At 39.2% G+C, this 25,248-nt stretch overlaps 1 protein-coding gene across 16 annotated transcripts in view; it reads right to left on the bottom strand.

Moving 5' to 3' along the window:
* Positions 1-25,248, bottom strand: part of PTPRK (protein tyrosine phosphatase receptor type K) — a 495,891-nt gene that overhangs the window by 289,888 nt on the left and 180,755 nt on the right. For 15 of the 16 annotated variants that reach the window (XM_080664715.1, XM_080664718.1, XM_080664714.1 and 12 more), the window contains exon 3: positions 6,622-6,893. In XM_080664715.1, the coding sequence (XP_080520841.1) occupies positions 6,622-6,893 (272 nt within the window). Of the gene's footprint in view, positions 1-6,621; positions 6,894-13,090; positions 13,209-25,248 lie in introns of those variants that run through there. The other variant, XM_080664716.1, reaches the window with a different exon arrangement.

Genomic DNA, 25,248 nt, shown 5'->3' on the forward strand with positions numbered 1-25,248 from the left:
ACATACTGGATTAAATATTGAAACTAACTAAAGGTGACATACAGGAAGTATCCAGCCCAGGGTCTTACACATAGTAGACACAGAATAGATGAAGTGTCCTTCCTTTCTTTCTTCTTTCACTCATTGATTGTCTTACAGCCCTATTTACTTTTAAGTGTCTTCTCTCTGCAACTGAACTGAAAACATAAATTGTTTCATTCGTAGATAGATATGCACACTTTTAATTCTCCCCTATGTCTCACATGTTTTATCCATAAACAATATGTGGTGAGAAATGGGACTGATTACTTGAAAGCTCAAAAAAGATTGGACATAGTACATTAGGATGCTTTTGGCTGTATAGGAAAAAGACCCATCTAAAAGTTGTTTAAAAATTTGTTTTAATTTTACTATTATTTCACTTGAGAGTAGGACCCTGGCCCCTTCCACACTTTCTTCTTTTCCTCAGTTTGTTATCTCCTACCTCATAGCTACAAGGCAACTGCAGTAGCTCCAAGCATCATGTTCTCATGTAACATTATCTCTCTCTCTTCTTAGCTGGGAGGAACGTCTTTCTCAGAGGTCCCCCATAACTCACTGGACAGAGCCGTGTCACATGGCCACCCTTACCTGGAAAGGAAGTTGTGAAAGTGAGGTGGGAGTCCTGCCAATGTGGAAGAAAGTGAGAAGAATGACTATTGAATAGAAAATTAATAATATCTGTAACACTGTTATACAAGATAACAAGCCAGAGTCAATTATAATGCTTATAAATGAAGAAGTTACAGCTATAAGCTCTATCTAGAGTTATGAACAGAATTGTATCCCCCGTCCCCAATTCATATGTTGAAATTCTAATGCCCAATGTGACTATCCGGAGATAGGGCTTTTGGGAGGTCAAGTTAAATGCAGTCATAAGGATGGGACCCTAATCTGATAGGCCTGGTGTCCTTATATGAAGAGCAAGAGACACCAGAGCTCTCTCTCTGTACCATGTTAGGACACGGTGAGAAGGTGGCCACATGCAAGGCAGGAAGAGAGCCCTTACCAGGAGCCAAAGAGCCTCCACCATGATCTCTGGACCTTCTGCTGTCTAAGCCACCCAGTCTGTAGTATTTTGTTAGGGCCTCCAGCAGACTAATCCGTCTAAGAAAGAAAAGTCCTGCCGTCCTTCCTTCAGTGGGGCGCTACATGGTTGAATGACAACCTGTAGTAATTGGAAGAGTTTCAAGAGCTATGGCACAGAAATTATATCCACTTTTCCTCACATTTTGCATGGATGATTCATAAGCATGCTCTTACTCCAGCCCTTGTCCCCAAAGACCAATCTTTTAGAGATCTTTTATTTTAAATAAACAGTCCCTTGGTTTAAGTCCCAATCTTCTTAGGTCCAAAGCCAGCAGTCTCTCTGGAGTGTAACAATCATCCCGTTGCCAAAATATCAGCGCAATACACGCTAACATAAACCTTCAGAAAGGAAACAAAAACAGAAAATCTCATGCCGTCCAGTTCTTACATTTTTTCAAACCAATGAAAAATGTTAAGAAAATTAGTTGCAAAAGTTCAGTGTTTGTTTCTCAGTGTATTAAGAGGGGTTTTTTGTGTGTGTTTTTTAAAGGCGCATTCTGCTATATTATCACTTTTCCAATTTCTGGCCAAACCCCTGTAGTTTTCATCACGCATCATTTTTGTGATTAATGACGTGCACCCAGTTAATGGAAAACAGCAGATTAGGTTTCCACTAATAGTTTTGGAAGTTATGTCTGCCTGCCTCATTTGGTAACAACCTCACTGTTCAGTAAGAAACTAATGGATTTAATCCCAAAGCAGAACTTAGTTTACGCATACTAGACAGGTCAGATTTCCAGAGTGGAGAAAATTATACTTTAGAGGCATGATGATCTTCCATTGAAATTTAACACCGAGATCATGCCTCATATTTTTTTTCATTTTACTTCTATTTAGTAAATAATTTAAAAATTTACAATACTTACTTGAGGCCTATAAAAATAGGCGGAATTAGTATCCTGTGACCATTGCAAATAAAATATAATATGACATTTTCTATAATTAGTATACTGAGCAGCAAAGACATCTATTGCCTTGAAGACACAGGTGAGAAACAGTTCCTTACATTAGTGCATCAATGCAGTGCTTACGTCATAAACAAAATTGCATTTCCGTGTTTTGTTTCACTACGGAGTGTGCTAGCTCCCAATAATTGTGGTTTAAGAAAAACAATGTGGTACAGGAGAAAGCTAGTCCCATTTCGGCCTCGAGTTACTTTGGAAACAAATCTATCTTTTGTTTTCATTTCCCCGCTACATTTCATATTTATCTCTCTTAAGTCATTTAACAATTGCTGTATTATTTCAAATTTTATCTAGGTATGTTTCACATTTCCTATCTGGACAAGGCTCCTTGAGGCGACACTCCACATCTGGTTTACATTATTATCTCCTACACTGCCAAGCAAGACTATAAGGCTCAGAGGAAGGGGGACATGCCCAGTATCCCCAAGGGAGAGCACGGTTTGACCTCATGCTAATAAGGTGTCAAGTACGTTGACATTTGAATAAATGAAAAACCTAAAAAGAAGAGCATGGAGGGGGAGGGAAGTCCAGGTGAAGCACAGGTGATGTTCAGAGCAGTGAAAAAACGCTGTATGGTATTCTAATGTTGGACACATGTCATGCATTTGTCAAACTCTTAGAAGGTACAACACCAAGAGTGAACCTGAAAATTAACTACAGACTCGGAGCGATTCTTATGTCAATGTAGCTTCCTCTATTGTGCACCATTCTGGTGGTTGATGTAGATTATAGAGGAGGCTATGCACATGTGGGGGTGGAGGATATATGGGAAATCTCTGTACCTTCCTCTCAATTTCTCTGTGAACCTAAAACTTCTCTAAAAAAATAAAGTCTTTTTTAAAAAAATAGCATGATTTCAAAACAAGAACATTCTGAGCACATATGAAATCCAGTAGAGTCTTTAATTTTTTTTAAAAAAATATATTTTATTGGTTTATTACAGAGAGGAAGGGAGAGGGATAGAGAGTTAGAAACATCGATGAGAGAGAAACATCGATCAGCTGCCTCCTGCACACCCACTACTGGGGATGTGCCTGAAACCAAGGTACATGCCCTTGACTGGAATCGAACCTGGGACCCTTCAGTCCGCAGGCCGATGCTCTATCCACTGAGCCAAACCGGTCAGGGCTAGAGTCTGTAATTTTTTTGTTTACCTATCATAATGGTAACTAAACTTTATGGTAAACACATACTATGTGTCAGATACTTTTCTAAACACTATATATATAGGGACTCATGTGATAAAAGAAGCCAATGAGGTAGGTACTATTGTGGTCCTCATTTTTCAGAGGAGGAAACTACAAAGAGATTAAATAATATGCTCAATGCCGCACAGCTGCAAAATTAAAGTCAAGATTCACCCCGGAAGGTTGGCCCCCAAGTCCATGAGCCTTATCCTGATCTGCCAGGTAACCGAAATTCATTATTTGGAGAATCATTTTTGCCTTTATTTCACTATGTCACGTATATTATTTTTTCCTTTTTCAAATCACAGGTTAAATTTCTTGGGATTAAAAACTACTATCTCCTCACTTTTGAATAATCCATAGCAAATACGATTTAATTACCCCATGGACTTCCAGTTTAGGCATCTGGTGAGGTGGAATCTCACTGGGAAGGACAAATCCGAGCAGATTCTTAGTTCCGGAAAACGGAAAAGAGAGGAATACTGCAGTCATATGTAAGCTATGGAGCTCTGTCCCACAAAATGGGGGGATCCCCCCACCCACTTCCAGGAGTATGATTTGTATACAAAAATTAGCCTATATTAATTAAAGGTAGTTTCACTCTGGGGCTATTTTCTTTTTGGTAGTTTTTACTGTTGTTAAAATTGGGCGAGAAGGGGGTTGATTAGAGGAGTGGTCAGATAAAAAATGGCTCAAGCAAAGAAAATATAGGATTCTCCTCTAGAAATACAACAAAAGACAAGGAATTACAAAAATTAGAGTATAAAAAATGGTTCAAAAAGTTTGGAGAGTGTAAATTCTCTGGAAAAGAGAAATTGAGTTAAATTATGGGGGGAAAGAGAATAATTTCTATGTATATCTTTACTTAATCTAGAATCTGGGAAAAAATAAAAAAATAGCAGTGTGTCTTTAAGAATGAAAATGAGTAAGCGGCTAGCATGACCCACTGCAATAGCTATATTTTTAAAAAAATCCATAAGGATTCTGCATTAAGCAGTAGTCAAAAGTTTTTCATGCTATTTCCTAATAGCGAAAAGGCAACATAAATATAGTTTGTGTTGAGCTGGTTGTTTCTAATAACTGATGTACAGGTACAAATACGTATCTAAAGGACAGAATCGATGAAAACATCAACCAAATAATTTATTGAGCACTAACTAAGCAGATGAAAAATGCTCTACTCTGCTATTCACTCTCATTGATTGTGAAGTTTTGCAGGTTAAGGGAAAATGTGTGGAGGCAAAGTAATCACTTAAAAAATGATCTGTGGCTCAAATTTCAATCTGCAACAGACATTTACCCATAGGTTCTACATATTTCATAGTCTTTTTCTCTGACCAGAGATCTCCAAAAAGATCTCATTGGCCAGGTTGAAACCTTCATAGAACCTTTTTGCACTGCTGACTTAAACATGGCAGGTACATGTAAACTAGAGGGCTTTGTCATGCAAAATAAGACGGAACAAACAAGCATTCATCCAGTTCTAGGCACTATAACTCAACATTAATATTGCAGAATCTGGGCCATACAAAAAGTTATTAATGTAAATGACTCAAAGGGAGGTGTTAGGAAAAAAGGGGAAAGTAATCAATGCATGTCATTTCTTAGTCACAAAGGAACAGAAGTATGATGCCACAGAGATTATTTGTTCGATTCATCAAACTCTATTGTATTTTAAAGTACAATGAACCATTCAATTCCTTCACCAAGTATCTACACAGGTAGCCAAGAACAATCAGGGCTGACTATAGGCAATATGACTCCAGAACCCAAAATTTTAATAAGTATGCTAGACTTGTTCTTTGGGCCTGTAAGAAGTCTGGATACATTGACAATATTATTTTGCTGAATCAGAGCCTTTTCTTTTTTTCAGTGTTTTGTTACACTCCAACAACAGAGTCTCTGTGAAGTCAGTACGACAGTGCATGGTGCGGGTGCCCCAGCAATGACGTCCAGGAGCCCCCTGTTGTCAGAGATGAGCCCACTGGCCTTTCTTCCAGTACTGGAGTATTAGTCCACCAATCCAGCTACCACATAGGCAGCCCTCCCGAAGCTCTGACCTCCCCAGAGGACGGCTCTGCCAAACTGAAGAAAAACATCTTTCTATTCTGGAATAATGGAATCAACTACCTAATGAAACCCCACTGAAATCTCAAAAGACACATAACCCCGAATGAAGAACCTTACCTGTGGAACAACACCTATGAAGAGGCTTTTAATACACAGAAAATCAACTCAAAACAAAGCAATTAAAACAATACATTGAATTTCCCCCTTCCTTGGGAATCAAGACAAACCTAAACTGAAGAAATGGTTAATTTTTAAATAACAGAAATGAAACTGTTCTTAGCTTATAAACTACTCATTGAACATTGCAAAATACACTATTACATAAACATTCTCATTAAGCTCTCTAATAAACTACAAATAAGCAAGCCATTTAAAAGTTTAAATCGCAAATTCTAACAGAAAGGTGAGCTTTCAAAAGAGGTAACTTTCTATTTCCAGGAACTGAATCTCATAGTGAGGCTTATTGAACAACTCTATTATCCTGTGAATGAACTTCTGGTGGGGAAAAATCCAAAGACATGTGGACAGCTTTTCTTTTTTCATTTGCTTACTTTTTTTTTAAGATTTTTATTTTTAATCCTTACTGGAGGATATATTTTTATTGATTTGAGAGAGAGAGAGAGAGAGAGAGAGAGAGAGAGAGAGATATGAAGAGAAAGAGCCAGTGAGAGAGAGAAACCTCGATGTGAGAGAGAAACATCAATCTGTTGCATATCATACGTGCCCTGTCCAGGGATCGAACTACAACCTAGGTATGAACCCTGACCAGGAATCGAACCCTCAACCTTGTGATATATGGGACCATGCTCCAACCAACTGAGCCACCTAGCCAGAGCTGTCTGCTTATTTTCATACTTCAAGTAACTGTCAAAATTATTCAAATTGCCTCCCTTTTAGATATCAGATTTCATGAAACACTATTTCATGTGTATTTTCCAGATGTTATTTTCAAGAAGTGAGTAAACCAATCACATCTGAATATTGCATTCAAATCAAAAACACTATTTCTTCCTGCACAGACACACAGAAATATATCTGCCAATAAGTAGCTTTTTGCCAAACAACCAACAAATTTTGTACCTGAACTATTTTTTTCCTATAGGTGGAATGATTTTTCTCCATTTTTCAAGATTTTGCTCCAAGGTATTCAAACATTTGCTCAAGGAGGGGGTGGGGGAGGGTTAGATGGACAACCTTACATTTCTATGGGGCTAATATTTACATCTAAGCATTATATACGTGGTGAGATCCAACGACAACAAAGCATTAACCAGAAAAGAAAGGATGATTACCTGATATTCATTGGGCCAAAAGGTGCTCACGGCTAGCTCAGCCCGAAGCCAATCTCTACCCGTGAATCCAGTCACATTCCAAATTGGATTGGCAAGAGGTCCCTTGTTCACCCTAACTAATATGTTCAAAGTGCCAGGGTTCAACCCTTTCTGGCTATATAACAGGTAACTGAAATCAATACAGTGAGTGTCATTCTCCTTCATTGTAGGCAGCTGAAGTCTGGCTTTTTCTCCAGGGTCGTGGTCTGAAGAGTCCACTATCATATAGGAACCTGAAATGACATTACATATAATAAAGTTAAACAAATATATAAGCAAAAAGGAATATATAATAGAAAGAATACTGAACACAATACCAATCTATTCTCAGTGTTACATCTAACTCAGGATTACAGAGCCACAGATACCAAACAAGTAAACAAGTGAAGTTCTTATAGGTGACAGATATTGTTCAAAGCACATAACATGTAGTATACATCTGCTCTCTGCAATAACCTATTAATCCTATTTCACAAATCAGAAAATTGAGAAATAATTAGTAACTTCTTTGACTATTTGAATAGTCAAACAGGTAGAGCCTGGTTCAAACCCACATTTGCCTCTAAAAAACCTTTAGTATTATTAAGCAGAAGTCTTTTAATATCAAACAAACAAAGCAAGACCTTATGGGCCTGATTTACATAGAGCATGCAGCTTTCCTTTTCTGTATTCATACTACTACTAGAGGCCCGGTGCACGAAATTCGTGCACGGGGGGGGGGGGGGGGGTGTTCCTCAGCCCAGCCTGCACCCTCTCCAATCTGGGACCCCTCAAGGGATGTCCAACTGCCCGTTTAAGCCCGGCTGCCCGTTTAGGCCCAATCCTACCGGGATCGGGCCTAAACGGGCAGCCGGACATCCCTCTCACAATCCAGGACTGCTGGCTCCCAAGTGCTCACCTGCATGCCTTCCTGATTTCCCCTAACCGCTTCTGCCTGCCAGTCTGATCACCCCCTAACTATTCTCCTGCCAGCCTAATTGATGCCTAACTGCTCCCCTGCCAACCTGTTAGCCCCTAACTGCCCTCCCCTGCAGGTCTCTCACCCCTAACTGCCCTCCCCTGCAGGCCTGGTCACCCCTAACTGCCCCCCCTTCAGACCTGGTCCCCCCCAACTGCTCTCCTCTGCAGGCCTGGGTCCCCCCCAACTGCCCTTCCCTACAGGCCTGGTCGCCCCCAACTTCCCTCCTCTGCCGGCCTGGTCACTCCTAACTGCCCTCCCTTGCAGGCCTGATCACCCCCAACTGCCCTCCCCTGCAGGCTTGATCGCCCCCAACTGCCCTCCCTTGCAGGCCTGGTCCCTCCCAACTGCCCTCCCCTGCTGGCCATCTTTGGTGGCCATCTTGTGTCCACATGGGGGCAGTCATCTTTGACCACATGGGGGCAGCCATCTTGTGTACTGGAGTGATGGTCAATTTGCATATTACTCTTTTATTAGATAGGATTGCAGAGAAATGGACTAAAAGTATAGATACTACTATCATTTATATGTCCAAACCCAAGATCATCAGTTATAAAAGCTTTGCAGTGTACTAGCCACTCTGAACTTCAGTACAGAGAAAAAATATACTTTGCAGTGTAATTCTGAGGACTCAAATTTTAAAATGTCAAAATTTCTAGACTGAGGATCTGATATAGGGTAGATTCACCTTCTAGAGCAGGAGTGGGCAAACTTTTTGACTCGAGGGCCACAATGGGTTCTTAAACTGGACCGGAGGGCCGGAACAAAAGCATGGATGGAGTGTTTGTGTGAACTAATATAAATTCAAAGTAAAGGAGCGGAGGGGAGAGCAAGAGAACAGGATAGAATAGCCGGATCCGGCCCGCGGGCCGTAGTTTGCCCACGGCTGTTCTAGAGCCTCACCCATGAAGCTTCCAGCTAATCACCATGGCCATTGGTCTCAATTCTGCAGTAGTCCTTACGCTCTTCTATAGCTTCCAGAAACCTGGTTTGAACATCACAAATCTACCCTACTTCCATTGATTTAATAAATGTTCACTGGCTGTCTATCATGGGAAGGCACAGGACATAAAGAGCCCTACCCTCATAGTACCTCACAGTCCATCCCTCAAATATACAGTTCCTGCACTGTACTCAAAGGTCATATAGTACAAAGCTCAAAAATGGGACTTGAACATCAGCTGATGGTATTAGTTCAAGGTTATCTCCGGAAAAACAATCAGTGTTTCTCATGTCACTATGCATTTTCACAAGGACACACATCACAGAAATGCAAATATATTTATTGATTATACTTAAGGTTGAACACAAATTTTATTGTACAATACTTCCCCCTAGGATGTAAATTAACCTAAATGTGTTGGGCATAGTGTTACGGAACTTAGTGTCACAAGGGTTGTATTTGGACCTCTCTTCCTAAGCAATTTGTAGAATTAATCAACCCTTTGGGTTTCTTCCCTAAAACACAGTAACTTTTACCCATGATACTAAACATTCATTGACTGTTATTCTAATTAGTTCAATTAATGCCCCAAAATGTATGCAAACCATGGAAGATAAGAGGACTTCTACTATATAGGAAATCAAAAGTATAAATCTGACCGATTCCCATTTGGTGGTATTATGATTCAGAGCTTGTGGCAAGATTTCATACGATAACTCTGATACTGTTATAATAACCTGGTTATTATTAACAGGGGAGGAGTAAAGGGAAGACTAGATAATACAGGCATGCCATTTATACAGCTTTGCTAATTTAATGCTCTCCAAGTCTCTCCCCTGCTGATCGATGAGGGAACTGGACAAAGGCAGTTTGGAGCATGCCCAGTAAGGTCTGAATGACTTGGGAATGTGCCTACCTGTCTCTCAGTCCCACCTGGGGACTAGTCAGTGGCCAGAATACATATGGTCACTGCAAGCACGTGAAACATGAATATTTAAACTTTGAAACAAAGAAATGAGCTTTCCTGATCTCTCTCTCCTTCTGCTCCTCCTCCTCCTGACTCCTGTTACAGGGGGTGTGTTCCCCTGCGCCACCTGGCTCTTGGCCATGTGGGTCCTCACTCAGTGGACTAAGGGACTTTAATTACTTGAGCCTGGCTGCAACATGCAACAGTAGCTCTGAACACGGGCCTTGCTTTGGGCTCTACTAGAACCCCGGCTCTTTGAGGCCTGGTTTAAGAGGCATGGGACTTTGGAATCGAGAAATGTAACTTCACACAAATAAAGCCTTTTACCACGTCTTGTTCGCCTGCAGGGGCTCCTGAAAATTCTAATTTCAGTGGTACCCCAAGAACCTGAACCCCACTTCCACAAGCAACGGAGGAATTGGATTCTCCAGTGACAACACTGTCAGGCCAAGCACAGAATAAGCTTACTAAAGTGATAGTTACTGATATTACTTACACTTCATTTTTCCCAGTTCTCATCTTCACTTGTAACCTGGAATTCATTTTCCCCCCTTCCTGATTCTCATAGATTGCACACTAACAAATAAATTGGTCATGTATATTTTTGGAGAAGTTAAGTGCTTTTTTTTTTTTCCAACAGGATATCCTGGATCCCAACCCAATTTATAGAAGCAGGATGTTTCTATTTTTGGCTATATTCACATTCAGAAGCCCATCGCTGCTTTATGGAGATGTTTTTCAAATTCACCACAGCAGAATAGACTAATTATTGCTTTTAACTATGGCCAGGCCTGAGATCTTGGATAAGATACTTAGTGTTATTGGGTCTCAACCTCCTCACAGACCGGTGACCTATTCCTCCACTGCTATAACAATTTTTATTTTTTCAGGGACATATTATAGCAGTAGTGTACTTAAATTGTTTTTACAAGTATGTATTATGATTTCTGACTGTCAATTGTAAAGTAGTGACCCAAATGACTTATGGATTTTCAAATGCTTATGTGCTCCCTGATAAATTAAACTTGGAATAAAATATGCTTTGCCTCACATTTTATGATATTCAGTATAGTAGCATGTTATTTTCCATTAAGACCATTTAGCAATTTTAGCCAGTTGCACTTTCAAGCAACAATAATTTTCTTACTAAGGAAATGAACAAAGTATATTAATTAGTCAGAATATCAATTTCATCATTATTAGAAAGACAACAGTCACAAAATAAAAAGCTGTCCAAACTATTTCAGCATCTCAAGGGTATTCAATGTAGGTTAAATAAAAAAATTTTAAAAGTGCTGATATTTCATTTCTGTAAGGATACTTCTTGTAAATGGGCTTTTTAAAATATATGAACATTTCATTGGAAAAAATTTGAGTACTTTTTCAAGATGGGATACAAAAATAGTGGGGTTCCCTTCCCCAGTATATCTCTAAAATGTGTGTGGGCTCCACCTGTGCCCTTGCTCTTCTGGCTCGGAGCTATTCCTGGGCCATGCCCTGCCAGCGCTTCCACAGCCACCCTCAGGCTCCTTCCGCCAGTGACACCGCGCACGCAAGCTGCAGGCTCCCGTTTCCAGCTGCTTCCTTCTGTAAAGGGGCTTTCTCGTCAATGCAGCCTGGCTCTGCTCCATTTTTTGAGTGCTGTGGGGCAATATGCACTTAGTAGTATTGCACAGCTCCAGGAAGGAAGAAGCAGGCACTAGCACCAAAGGCCCTCGACCTCTGCCAACTGCCTTCATACAGAGGCAATGAAGCCAGTAGGCACCGTGAAGGTAGCTGCCTGTTTGACCGGAGTCCTGTCCATCATCCCAAACATAGAGAACAATATGCTATTCTTATCAACTTATAAAAATTACCTCTACAGGCTCCCAGAATAAATAGTAGCCAACTCTTAGAGTCAGAAAATTCTACAATATGCATTTCCCTCATTTTTTAGATTAGAATGTCAGTTTACTTACTATTGTTCTGTTACCAGCTAACTAATCCCTCAGATGTCTAATGAATTCAATTCTATTTAGTTGTGATTCAGCTATCTCAACACTTAATAATGAAACTTCTGTGTGCACATATGTATAATGTACTAACTTTGAATGTGTCCTTATAAATATTTCTACAGGCTCTTGGACAATGGAATTCTCAAATATATCATTTAAGACTTGGAGAAAAAGGTAAGGCTTATAATATCTTTTTAAGTGCAACCTTTCTGGAGAACAATTTGGCAATAGAATCAAAACCCTTAAAAGAGACATATACTGATTTGTCTGGCAATTCCAACTCCAGGAACGTCCACTAGATAAAAAATCCTGTATATGTACAAAGAGATAGTTTTAAAAAGATGCTCATCTCATCATTACACTGTTTAAAATAGAGAAAAACAGAAGTGTTTTATACTGTATATCCGATAATACACAATTTGTAAAATTATGATAAATCAGTTTGGTGAATAATTAACTAGTCTTTAAGAATGATATTAAAACAATTTTAATGGAAAAATAGTCACACTTTGTTAAGTAAAATAAGCAGGTTATAAAATATAGTCATTTATGAAGAAATATTTGTTAAATAAACCCATTTGTGTAAATGTATGTGCATTCATGTATAAATGTACATGTACACCCATAAATATGCACATATAACTGGAAAAATACAAAGAATATATAGCAAAATGCTAGTTGTATTATCAAGGTGGGGGGAGCTGTAATTGTCTTCTATTTTCATATTTTTTTATACACATTCACGGAATGTTCCACAATAAACAGGTAATAGATTTGTGCTTTTAAAAAGAGAGAAACTACATGAATACTGCTTTACAAGAGGAATATCAAATGAGTAATGATAAATACTTAGGAAATAAAAACAGGTACTTTGCCTTTAAAAAGTAAATGCTATTTGCATCCTACAGATTAACAGCATTTTGGCTTTCTTTGGACAACAGCAAACAATAACAATAAAAAAACTTCTATTGCAATCCAGTTAAAGAGAGAGGGAGAAGTAGAGAATACTTAGACTAAATAGCATTTGTTATTAAAATAAAAGCCAAAGAAAACAAGTCCCATAATCATAAACACCAGTCTAATACTAGATGAATAAATAATGCCCTATGAATTGTATGTCTTAATGAAATTTTTATCTTTAAGCTCTACTTCTAGGAATAACATAATAACACAAGAAATAGGATTAACTGCAAAGAAAATAATGAATAATAGATAAGTTTCCATACTTCATGCTAAAACTCCTTATATATAGTACACCAATATAATAATTTTATTGTCAGTTCTTATTCAAAATCCAGTAAATGTGCCCTATAAACTAAACAGAGAAATGCCCACTTTCCTGCCTTGGTACTGACACCCCTCCATGATCTGATCACACAGCAATTTTGCCACTTTATCTCCCACTACTACTCCTCTCAGTCCACCTTCTCCAACCTGGCAGGACCCTCGCTATTTTCTCTGCATAGCATGCCGGGTTTCCTCTCCAGATGGGCTCATGTTCTTGGAAACCCCTGCCCAACTGTATCCATTTTTCTTCCTCAGCCCAGCCCATGCCCAGCTTTCCCTACCTTGATGCAGAGCTTCTGCCTTTCTGGTTCTGGCCCTTAATGATGTACTGCTTTTGAACAAATTTTAAATAACGTATATAGGGACCACTTATCTCTCTCAGAAGAGTAAAATGTTCTCTTGGAAAGCACCTAATTCCGAGTCCAATCAGAAGAGAGAAGCTACACGGTAAATGTAACAGTGAAAGTGTGATAGAAAGAAGGTTTCAGCTAAAATTAGCACAATATTCTCCTTCTTCCTAACTGCTACATGTAAAGATTTAGAAACTGGGCCAAATATTGTGCTAATATTCCCCTACAACATCTTAGAAAGCAAGAGCATGAATCTTCTTGGTCTGCACTCTGACCACCAAAATTTTCATTAAGTCTTCCATCAAGACTAAAAAAGCTTATCTATATGTGCTATAGCTGGCTGACTAGAACGTTCTTAATATTTGTTCTTTTAGACATGCTCACTCCTTTTTCTATCAAACAGTAAAGAGAATCATGCTGGAAAATGTATGAAAAGAACATTTTCAAATGTAAAAATGAGAGGGTAATGTTAACAATTACTACACTTAAGAATTCCCAATTCAGTGGCACTTGAACCTTTCTCAAACTTTCCCTCACCCCTTTACAGCTCTGCCTAACCCCTTTCCTTCCAATGTGTCAACACCCTCCTTCCCAGCTCTTTGCTGCCTATTCCTTTCTAACCCTCCTTTCCAGAAAGCTCTTTCTTTCTTTGAAACCTGTCATAAATATATAATATTCTCCCAGGCAACACAGATACACACACAGTCTTACAAACAACAGCAAAGGACTCATAGATGTAAATTTAAGGTCTCCTATTCTAAGATTTCTTCAATTTCTGAAATTGTGTCATTCCCCCCAGGGCTCTCCAACCCGAGTAGTGTTTCTTGTTATGTGGTACTGAAATGTTTTGAGAAGCAGCTGCTAAAATAAAAAGCAGCTTGAGAGAGAATAATCAGAGATATGTTACAAAGGCAACAGAGTCTGTCCTGTAGCAAACTTTGCAATCATCACTTGCCTTTTCAAAGGACGCAAGATAGGAAAGAACAATGAAAGGTAAGAGAAGGTAGTTCAGTCCGCAGCCTTTGGAAACTGCCGAATAAATATCACACTAACAATTCCAGCCTGTTGTCTGGATATACTTTAACTCTGTCAATAACAGAAAGCAAGAAATTAAAGTCAGTAGCGAATGAGTGGACGGTGCTTCCATATTCCCATATAAGGCTCAGGAGGGAGCACCACTCAGCCAGAGCCTCTCCCACCTCCACTGCAGGAGGGTGGTAAGGAGTGAGGGGCCACGGACTGCAAGAGGGCACAGGACCCCCCTCTCCAATACCCAATGCACGAATCTTATGCAACAGGCCTCTAGTTTAATATAAAATTTAAAAAATAACACATTTCTATAAGTCTCCGAAGCCTACATTAATTTAAGATAGCTGTCATGGAATTAGTGTTCCCAATACAGAGCAAAGTCTAATATTGAATCATATCACTGTTCTCTAGGATAAGCTATTCCACCTCCAACACTGCCAATCCAGCTGTTAATTTAAAAAAAAAAATCACCAAAACACACTTGGTCAATTGTGACGAGCAATATTACAAAATGGTGAGGAAAGAAATAGCATGAGAATACTTTTCTGACTGTTGCCATACTACTAATTCAACTTCTTAGCAAAAACTATCACCCCAGGATATTCACCCAACAAAACATTCCTTTTAAACTTAACCCCAAAACCTGCATGATGCCAGTGACCTCCATTCCAACAGTGCTCTTGTGGCCCTGAGAGCAACTGAGATTTGTACTTTAATGTTTTCATAAATGCTAACGTAAGGCTCATTGGGAAAACACAAACATTGAAAAATTGTAGAATTTCAGTTCCCACTAACATTTTAAAGCTTTCTTCTGGGGTATATTGTAGAACAAGCATGTCAAACTCGCGGCCCACAGGCTGCATGCCTCGTTTATTTGGCCCATGTTAGCCTTTGAGTTTGACATGCTTGCTGTGGAAGTTAAAATGAAAAGAGTTTTAGCCAAAGCAAGTAAAGTTGGTCAGGTAACCCTGACCAGCAAATGAGCACAGGTGTTTCCTCACCTCCCCTAAAGGCAATGCTTTATTTTATGGAAGAAACAAGAAAACTTTTAGTAATTTAAAAAGTTTTACTTTCAGATTTTTCAATCTACTATTGAGATGTATTTTCAGGATTTCAGTAGTAATACTAAGATAAATAGAAACACCTTCAGCACACAGAATAGGATCAATTGCTCACCTGGAGAATAACAAGTTATATAAATGTCTAATCTCTGGATTGTACACCTGAAACTAATATAATACTGTACAGCAACTACAATTAAAAAATAAAAATTTATTTTAAGAAAACAAAACAAAACTATGGTAATATCTTTTTTTTAAAAGGTTGGCTAAGGGACCATGTAATGGGAAGATATGATCTGATCCCTTCTTTTTTTGTGAGAAAGTGAGGTTGGAGCTGTTATCTAAAGAATGAGTCATCATAGTTGAAGAGAAGACGGAGGATCATTCAAGGCAGCAGAAATCACTAGTGCAAAGGACCTGGACTGGGGAAATTAAATTGCATAAGAGAGACTGAAAGATTGGCCAGATGGTAAGAAATAGAAGAGATGAGAATGGAGGTGCAGGAAGTAAACAAACAAAGAGAGCCTTATCTTAAATGTTATAGAAAGAGAACAGATTGAAGTTGGGGGAGGCAGAGGTTGCTGTCCTAAATCAGGTGTACATTTTGGAAAATCATGATGGCTACAGTGTACAGAAGAGATGGGTGATGGGATAAAGAGCGGAGTGGATAAGGGAGAGCAGTTACAACGTAGTTGTAGAATTCTAGTAGAGGAAAATTCTATTTAATTATAGTATTGCATGATGAAGATGATGGGAAGCAACAATCCAAAACCTATATAGGAGGTAAAAATCAACAAGAATTAGAGTTGCATAAGATACAGAAGTGAAGAGACAGGTGTTCAAAATGTACAACTGTATCTCTCCCGTATACCCACACAGACATGGTGCCATTCCCTGAGTCATGGCACAGTGGACAAAGATCAATTTGGGGGAAAACATCAATTCCAGTTCTTCCTTGTAAACAGAAGTTACTGCATTGTTTTCAGCAAAAAGGAACTTACTGAAGGATGTTAGAAAGCCCAAACAATGATTTAAGTAGACCTCAGGATTCCTCCAGTGCAGACCCACTTCTGTGTACAGGCAACTGCTCCCAACACCCAGGCTGAGCCTCATACTTTGCTGCCCCTAGATATCTATGTTTCTTCCACCCTTATCAGAAGGAAATCCTCATTCTATAGTTAATAGTTTCCTAAATCTAAGTTCCTTCAGATGTCTGAATGATGGAGATTTGTTCTTCTGTGAATATCCTTGCTATGAGGACAGCTGAAAGGTGTTTGACTTCTTTCTCAGGCCTTGAGAACTCATAAGGCAAGAAATTCAACAAATAGAGCAAAGTCTGCCAAAAAGTAAAAAATATCATCCAATAAAGAAGGGGCATTCATTCTGTTGAAATATACCAGAGAAGATGTCAAGTAGACAATTAGATATATGATTCTGTATCTTGGAGGAAAGATCGTGGCTATAAACATTTGTGAATCATCTGTACATGTACTATACTTGCAAATTCCATAGTGTTTTTCATAAACTTTTGAACAAAATCTTAAATACTTTATAAATATGGAAGTGAATTTAAACAAATAAATGTCACAGCATATATGTATTGTTATGGAATATGGACTGCAACAATCTGGTTTCAAAGCCTTTTATCACTAACTAGAGGCCCGGTGCACAAAATCTGTGCACTGGGGAAGGGGGTCCCCCCTCAGCCCGGCCTGCACCCTCTTGCAGTCGGGGAGCCCTTGGGGGATGTCCAGCAGTCAGACATCCTTAGAGCTGCCGCAGAGGTGGGAGAGGCTCCCACTACCACCATTGCACTCGCCCGCCATGAGCCCGACTTCTGGCTGAGCGGCGCTTCCCCTGTGGGATCACACTGACCACCAGGCACCAGGGGGCAGTTCCTGCGTTGAGCATCAGCCCCCTGGTGGTCAGTGTGCACCATAGCGACCGTTCGGTTTTGTTCAGTCAATTTGCATATTAGCCTTTTATTATATAGGACTAGAGGCCCAGTGCATGAAATTCATGCACGGGGGGCAGGGGGGTGTCCCTCAGCCCAGCCTGCACCCGCTCCAATCTAGGACCCCTCGAGGGATGTCTGACTGCCCGTTTAGGCATGATCCCAGTAGGATCGGGCCTAAATGGGCAGTCGGACATCCCTCTCACAATCCAGGACTGCTGGCTCCCAACTGTTTGCCTGCCTGCCTTCCTGATTGCCCCTAACCGCTTCTGCCTGCCAGCCTGATCACCCCCTAACCACTCCCCTGCCAGCCTGATGCCTAACTGCTCCCCTGCCAGCCTGTTTGCCCCTAACTGCCCTCCCCTGCAGGCCTGGTCCCCCCCAACTGCTCTCCCCTGCAGGCCTGGGTCCCACCCAACTTCCCTTCCCTGCAGGCCTGGTCACCCCCAACTTCCCTCCTCTTCTGGCCTGGTCACACCTAACTGCCCTCCTCTGCAGGCTTGATCGCCCCCAACTGCCCTCCCTTGCGGGCCTGGTCCCTCCCAACTGTCTTCCCCTGCTGGCCTGATAGCCCACAACTGCCCTGCCTTGCAGGCCTGGTCCCTCCCAAATGCTCTCCCCTGCTGGCCATCTTGTGGTGGCCATCTTGTGTCCACATGGGGGCAGTCATCTTTGACCACATGGGGGCAGCCATCTTGTGTGTTGGAGTGATGGTCAATCTGCATATTACTCTTTTATTAGATAGGATAGAGGCCTGGTGCACAGGTGGGGGCCAGCTGGTTTGCCCTGAAGGGTGTCCTGGATCAGGGTGGGTGTTCCCTTGGGGCGTGGGGCAGCCTGGGCGAGGGGCCTGTGGTGGTTTGCAGGCCGGCCATGCCCCCCGGCGACCCAAGCAGAGACCCTGGGATCTGGGATTTATTTATCTTCTACAATTGAAACTTTGTAGCCTTGAGCAGAGCCAAGCCTTCTGCTCGCTCCGTGGCGGCAGCCATTTCTGTTGGGGTTTATGTATCTTCTATAATTGAAACTTTGTAGCCTTAAGCGAAGGCCAAGGCAGGCCAGGGCTACAGCAGCTTGGCTTCCTCCATCGCCAGGGGCAACCCTAGCCTCCTGCTCTCTCCAGCTCCGTGGCTGCCACCATTTTTGTTGGGATTTATTTATCTTCTATCATTGAAACTTTGTAGCCTTAAGCGGAGGCCCTGGTATCTGGGATTTATCTTCTATAATTGAAACTTTGTAGCATTGAGTGGAGGCCTGGGCCAGCAAGGGCAGGTGGAAAGCTTGGCTTCCTCCGTTGCCGGGGAAACCCAAACCTCCCTCCTGCTCTCTCTGTGACCACAGCCATCTTAGTTGGGTTTATTTGCATATTTGCTCCTTATTGGCTGATGGGCGTGGTCTGTGGGCATGGCTTGTTAGTGTAGCAGAGGTAAGGTCAATTTGCATATTACTCTTTTGTTAGATAGGATAGTGACAAAAATAATACTAGGGAGACATTCATTCTCAACTTCTAACTTATATGGCTAGTTCTAATAACTAAGAATATTCTTACCATCTTGTACCAAAATATTATTTCAATAGTGATTAACAATTTAGGTGATTTCCAGGACCCCACATCAAACTCTGTCTGCAGCTGGATAAAGCCATTTAACCTTGCACTAACAAGCATACATACCTACTCTGGTTATCTTCGGTATATTCATCTCTTGACACTCACTACACACATCTTTGAATTTGAACAACCAATTCCTAGTTTTTTTCAAATACAAAACCAAAATTGCCTATAAGTGCATTTTATGTTTATATTTATCAGCATTCAATTTAAAAGGCAGAGTGTTCTGAGAGAAAAAAATTGACAATATGCAAAAACAGACATATGTATTTAGAGAGGAAAAAAAAACCGGAACAAGTTGAATTCCCATGGTGATGATCCTCCCCATAGTACTTTTGGCCTTAAATTGCTTCTTGGAATACAGAAAAACACATAAATATCCTTCCATACCAGAAAAGTGAAAATAAATAAATGAGAATCAAACCAGTTCATGAGGATAAATTACGTGTACGTGAAGAAATTCACACTGACATCAACAATGAGCTTCCATGGAGGACTTGAGGCAAAGGATGTCCTTACATTTAGAAAAGGTCTCACAAGGGGCACTGGCACACCTCGGGGACTCTGATTCTTTTTTTAAAATGTAATAACTGAATTGGGTTTCATCATTTGATCCGAAGTACATCACTGATCCTTCCTTTAGAGATAGAAATGGCCTCACTGTCAAGTTCATTAGGGTATGAATTGAAAAAGTGCTTTCATCACCTTTCTAGTTGCCCAGGATCATATTTGGGATGAAATCAAAAGGTCAAAATTACCACCGCTGCAAGCTGGTAAGGCGCTAAGCAAAAGAAAGATGTAGAGGCATGAGGAACATAAATCTTACACACACTAAATAGATTTGTTTGGATGTCCTACAAGAAGAATAAGATTTCTCCAGTGGCTACAATGTCCGCCTAAAATAAGTCATTTTGTCTAAGTATAAACTCTTTCATGGTTCTCCATCAAATAAGTAAAAATAGCTCGGAGTTCAGTGGGTCTGAACGGTCAGAGTGAAACCAAATGGCTCGTGACAGGACATGGCAAGCAGAGAGGGTTCGAGATGTTTCCTCTGCTGATGAGCTTTGTTTCAGGCACCAGCCAATGTTCTTAAGGAATCCCCTCGTCCTAGCAGAAACTGGATAAGCGTTATTACATTTATCTTAAAAACTTTCCAGTGGGCAAGAAAGCATGCTCTGTTGAATCCCAACGGGCATAAAACAATTTTAAAAATAAACCCCTGATTCAACGTTTCTTAAATATGAGCACATTACCAATCTTTACAAAGGAAAACTTTCTCACAGACCTCAGTTTTAACCTAAACTATGCACAGATACGTTTTAGTATTATAAAAGTCCTATTCACGTAAATAAATGTAAAAATCAATCAAATTAAATCAACATTTATTTAACATAATAAATTGCTTGGCAGAATCAATATTGCAAATATTACATTTATTAGCAAAAAATATATACATGTTTGTTTTATATACTAGATTTTCCTCTTGGGTTTGATTCTTTTGATTTTGATCATGATTAAACATCATTTGAGTCAATGTTATTACAATTTGTACTTCTTTGATAGATATTTTAGCCACTGATTTATGCTTTTGGTGAACCAATAAATTTAATAATGCATTCCAAAATAGAAAAATAAGAAAAATGTAAATCTACTTATTAAAAACTATTTTCTGATTATTTACCATATTTTAAAATGAGTTTTTTAAGCTAATATGTACAAATTATAGAGCTGTACAAAATATATTATAAAGACAGTATGACATAGGCTAATATAAAGTCACAATTTACACATTTCTCATGCTTACATCATGTAATATCTGCCACAGAGTAACTAAATTTCCCCATCATTTTTCTCTATGTGAATTACTGTTAAACCTTCATTTGTGCACTAAACTATGATGCAGTTTATACTTCGACTTAGCAAATGCAACAGTAACACAAATATAATGTCTCTGAATTATTTCTCAATCACTCAGACTATCTTAATTTTAAGATGGATAAATGAATATTAACTTTAGATTCAAAAATAAAAACATACAATTTTTAAGCTTTCACAGAACTCCAAGCACATATGGCCAAAGATTAAAATTTGAGAAGCACTTCCCTAGCTCAATAAATTTAGCATTAAAGGAAATACATCATTTTTAATACAGATAACTGTAGAGTAGGAAAATAGGCACAAAAAACACACTGGAACAAAAGTATGTCTACACAGCCTTAATTCATTTTCTTGGAAGAAAATAAATTTACTTTTTTCTGAAGAAAACATAATTTTTTTAAAAGGGATTCACCCCCTAAAATAAGAACCACTGGCGTGGCTCAGTGGTTGAACGTCGACCTATGAACCAGGAGGCCATGGTTGGATTCCTGGTCAGGGCACATGCCTGAGTTGCAGGCTCAATCCCCAGTGGGGGGTGTTGCATGCAGTAGGCAGCCAATCAATGCTTCTCTCTCATCATTGATGTTTCTATCTCTCTCTCCTTCTCCCTTCCTCCCTGAAGTCAGTAAAAATATACTTTAAAAAAAGAAAAGATGAAATACTGCCATTTGCAGCAACATCAAAGGATCTTAAGAGTCACGCTAAGTGAAATAAGACAGAAAAGGATAAGGAGCATATAATTTCACTCATACGTGGGAAAGAAAAGAGAAAGCAACAAGTGAACACACAAAACAAAAGAACTCATTGACACACACAAAAGTATGGTGGTTACCAGAGGGGATGGAGGGTGGGGAAGGAGGTAAAAGTAGTCAGATACCAGGTATATGGTGATGAAAGGAGACTAAACAAACAAAAAACTGCACATAGTTATGTCAGAAAAAAATGCTCAGCATGTAATTGCACCTCTATCCCACACACTTCATCTTCCTTAAATAGCTGTGTATGGGCTATAGAATAGGGTATTATAAATTGTATAAAAATGTATTACAAATTATAGATTGATCCCCACTTTCAGAACAAAGCAGAAAATGCAAATTTTGAACAAAATTAAAATGCTAGAATCACAGGAAAAATATCAATTTAAAGGAGACTTTTAAAAGTCTTTTTATTTTAACAAATTCATTCTACCAAATTAGCAAAGAACTCTTTTGATTAGAATTCTTTGCTCTTTTGAAAAAGTATAGCTACCAAAACCTACACAATTCATTTCATTTATGCAAATTCAGAAATGTAAAAAAGTTGCCCTGTATCTTTCTATTGAACACTGTTTTAGGTGTCCTGGACAGTATAGTAAGACACATGATATAAAGATACATGATTTTTTAATCAATAGTTTATCATTAATAAGAGTGAAAGATTTTCTATCATTTAAAGAATTTAAAATAAAGAAATAAAAGATGACCTGATTTATATAAATAGGTTATTTATATAGGTTAATTCTGTGATACAGTGAAACTTCTATGAACAAATTCCCCTATAATAAAAAAAAACTCAAATAAAAATTCAGCTGTTAAATGCTTTATCCAAAAACATTTAATAAATTATGTGAAACAGATTTGTTTGCATTTTTTGTTGCTTGAAAAAATATACAAAGGCAAAGTTCTTATTTCTCCCAAGTCCAGCTGAAATAAACAGGACAGCTCTTAAACTGAGAAACATCTGCAATTTTGTCTATTTTTCTAAGCATACAGTTAAGAGAATAAACTCTGGAGTCACATCAAACTTAGTTCAAATCCTGGTTCATCCTGGTTCTGTCACATTAAACTTAAGTGACTTTCACAACTCCTTTCCCCTTCCATAGAACTGGGCTCTTTATCTGCAAAAGAAAGATAACACATCTGCCTGACAGAAATTTGGGAGGCATCTATGGAATATATTTATGCCTTTAAGTGTTTATTGCCTAGAAAACAACAGCAAATTTCTGTGACTTGATTTCTTATGTCAAAAATACTTTTTCTCGTCTCACGCAAAAGGAAGCCCAACTCCTTCACAGGGATCCTGTTTAAACACATCGGTAACTGTATTCTGACCAGTAGTACCGAGATGAATATATGTTTATGTTATCCTCTCTGCTTCACTGATTCTGCTCCCTCTCTTAGAAACCCTCACATCACTACTTAGCCAAAGAAGTAACACTCATCTTTCACAAACCAACTTAATTTATATCAGGGTCTTTATCCTGAATTTGCTAACACTGAGCAATCTGTGTTTGCCAGAACACTGCGAAACATGGTGACCTATCACAATGTAGGGCCTCTGCAGCCAGACTCAACATTAAACTATGATTGCTCAGTCTTTCCTTCCCACTCCCCAATCACCTCTCGTTTCTATGGAAGACTTCTGTTTGTGCTCCTAAAGGGGGAAATTTTTGAACCAATCCAGAGAAACTATAACTGGTGTATGGAACAAAGGGCAGCAATTACCAGGGAAGATGGGTGAGGAGGAGAGAAGGTAGATCTCTAAATACACAGCCAAGTGATTAATTTTTGCAGAGATGCATGAAATTAGAGCAACCAGTATGTGATGTAGAACTTTGAGGAGTCATCTAAAAAGGTTTCTCTTTTTTAGCGAGTTTCCCATTTATTGTGATATATATCATACACACCCACAAACATACTGACACGTATATATGTACGCAGAAATCTGCAGGAGTCTTCAGTGCATGAAGGCATGCCATTTTACACGCTTTCTGATATTGAACACATGCTTCTCCTTGAGTGGCAAATGGAGCCTTTCTGTATGGGCAAGAAGATGCCTTTCTGTCCCCATTCCATACATGAAACTCTGTAAGTCTAAATTTGGCACAAAGTAAGTGTGAGTGAATGGCAGCTGCTCTCCTCCGGCTGTCTATTCTTTAATTATTCTGTGGGTGTCCGTCATCTCCTCAAGAAGACAAGTCATCGTGCTGATGACTGTACTCTATGTTACTTAAAGCCACAGACAGAACCCAGCACTGGACCAAAAAAAGGGGTCATCGGCTAACTGAATCACTGATGTTTGAGAAAATCCCAGCATCTGAAACAGAAATAATTAAGTTATGATGTGAAGCTCAGCTTCGGAAGCAAGAATGCTTTCCAATTTATTTCTCTTCCAAAACTACCTAGGATTCCTCTTCAGTACTGAACTCCGACTGGGGAGATAATATATATGCTAATCACCATGCAAGGGAAGTACGCACTTCTCGCATTTGCATCCCTTCTCTGCAATACATCTTCTTACAGGAAGGTGTTTAATGCAGCATTGCCTGTGATACCAAATGCTCTGAGATAATGCATCCAAATGCATAATCCTTATTTTCATTAGAATAATATATATATATATGCATACACACAAACACACACAGACACACACACGTATATAATCCTTAAAATAGAATCATTCCATTTTAACTACAAAGGAAAGCGGTAGGCATATTTTTAATACCCACTGTATCCATTTTTAAGTACATTTTAAAAAGAAAAACATCTCAGGCAATAAGTGTCTTTTTTATCTACTTTCTCCTTAGTAAAAAGCCGAAAAGGATACACTTTCACCTTAGTATAGACCTGCTGTCTCAAAAATGTTCCAATGAATAACAATCAGAAGCAAGAAAGAACGGAGAAATATAAGATATTATATTGCTGATGTTTTCCTGTTATGCTGTGAGTGGTGGCAATCTCACAGCATTCTGTGGGTTTTAGGGACCTTAGACATCATTTCCTTTGCCACATGTTTCATAGACTAAAAATCTGAAAGACACTAAACTTAAGTGACATATATAGATGGTCAATAGTTTAAATTTTCAAGAAAGCAAAGGGAAATAGATGAAAACTGAGAAACAGTCTTTTGTTTTGGGTTGACACTGAATAATCCTGTCATTTAAAAAGTTAAAAATTTTAGCCAATTTTCCAATACATTCTATAGTAAAGTAAAACCTTGATTAATTAGTTTCCAGAGTGTTATGATTTTATTAAAAGTCTGTTGTAAAGTCCCAATCTAAAATATTTCATAAATTATATAAAATACAATTGTTTCCCGTTTCAGCTGACAAATTAATCCAGTACAGATTCCATTTCTCTCAATAAACAGATTTTAGGAAAGACAGAAACTCATATAAAGTTATAACTGTCCCCCAACTGGATGGGGTCAGACCAACCCAGTTTAATACACATTAAAATGTGTAATCTTGAACACGTTACTTCTCCTTTCTAAAACATAGGTCCTTCACCTATCAAATATGCCTGGCTTATAGGATTGGAATGAAGAAAATATTGGGAAGCACTGGCAAAGCACTCAGCATCAGGCTTGGTATATAGTAAATCTATCCTATCTAATAAAAGAGTAATATGCAAACTAACCCTCACTCCGCTACACCCACCAGCCATGCCCACCAGCCAATCAGAGCAAATATGCAAATAAACCCAACCAAGATGGCTACGGCCACAGAGAGCAGGAGGGAGGCTTGGGTTTCCCCAGCAATGGAGGAAGCCAAGCTTTCCGCCTGCCCTTGCTGGCCTAA

The sequence above is a fragment of the Plecotus auritus genome, assembly GCF_963455305.1.
Source record: "Plecotus auritus genome assembly, chromosome: 4".
NCBI lineage: Eukaryota > Metazoa > Chordata > Mammalia > Chiroptera > Vespertilionidae > Plecotus > Plecotus auritus.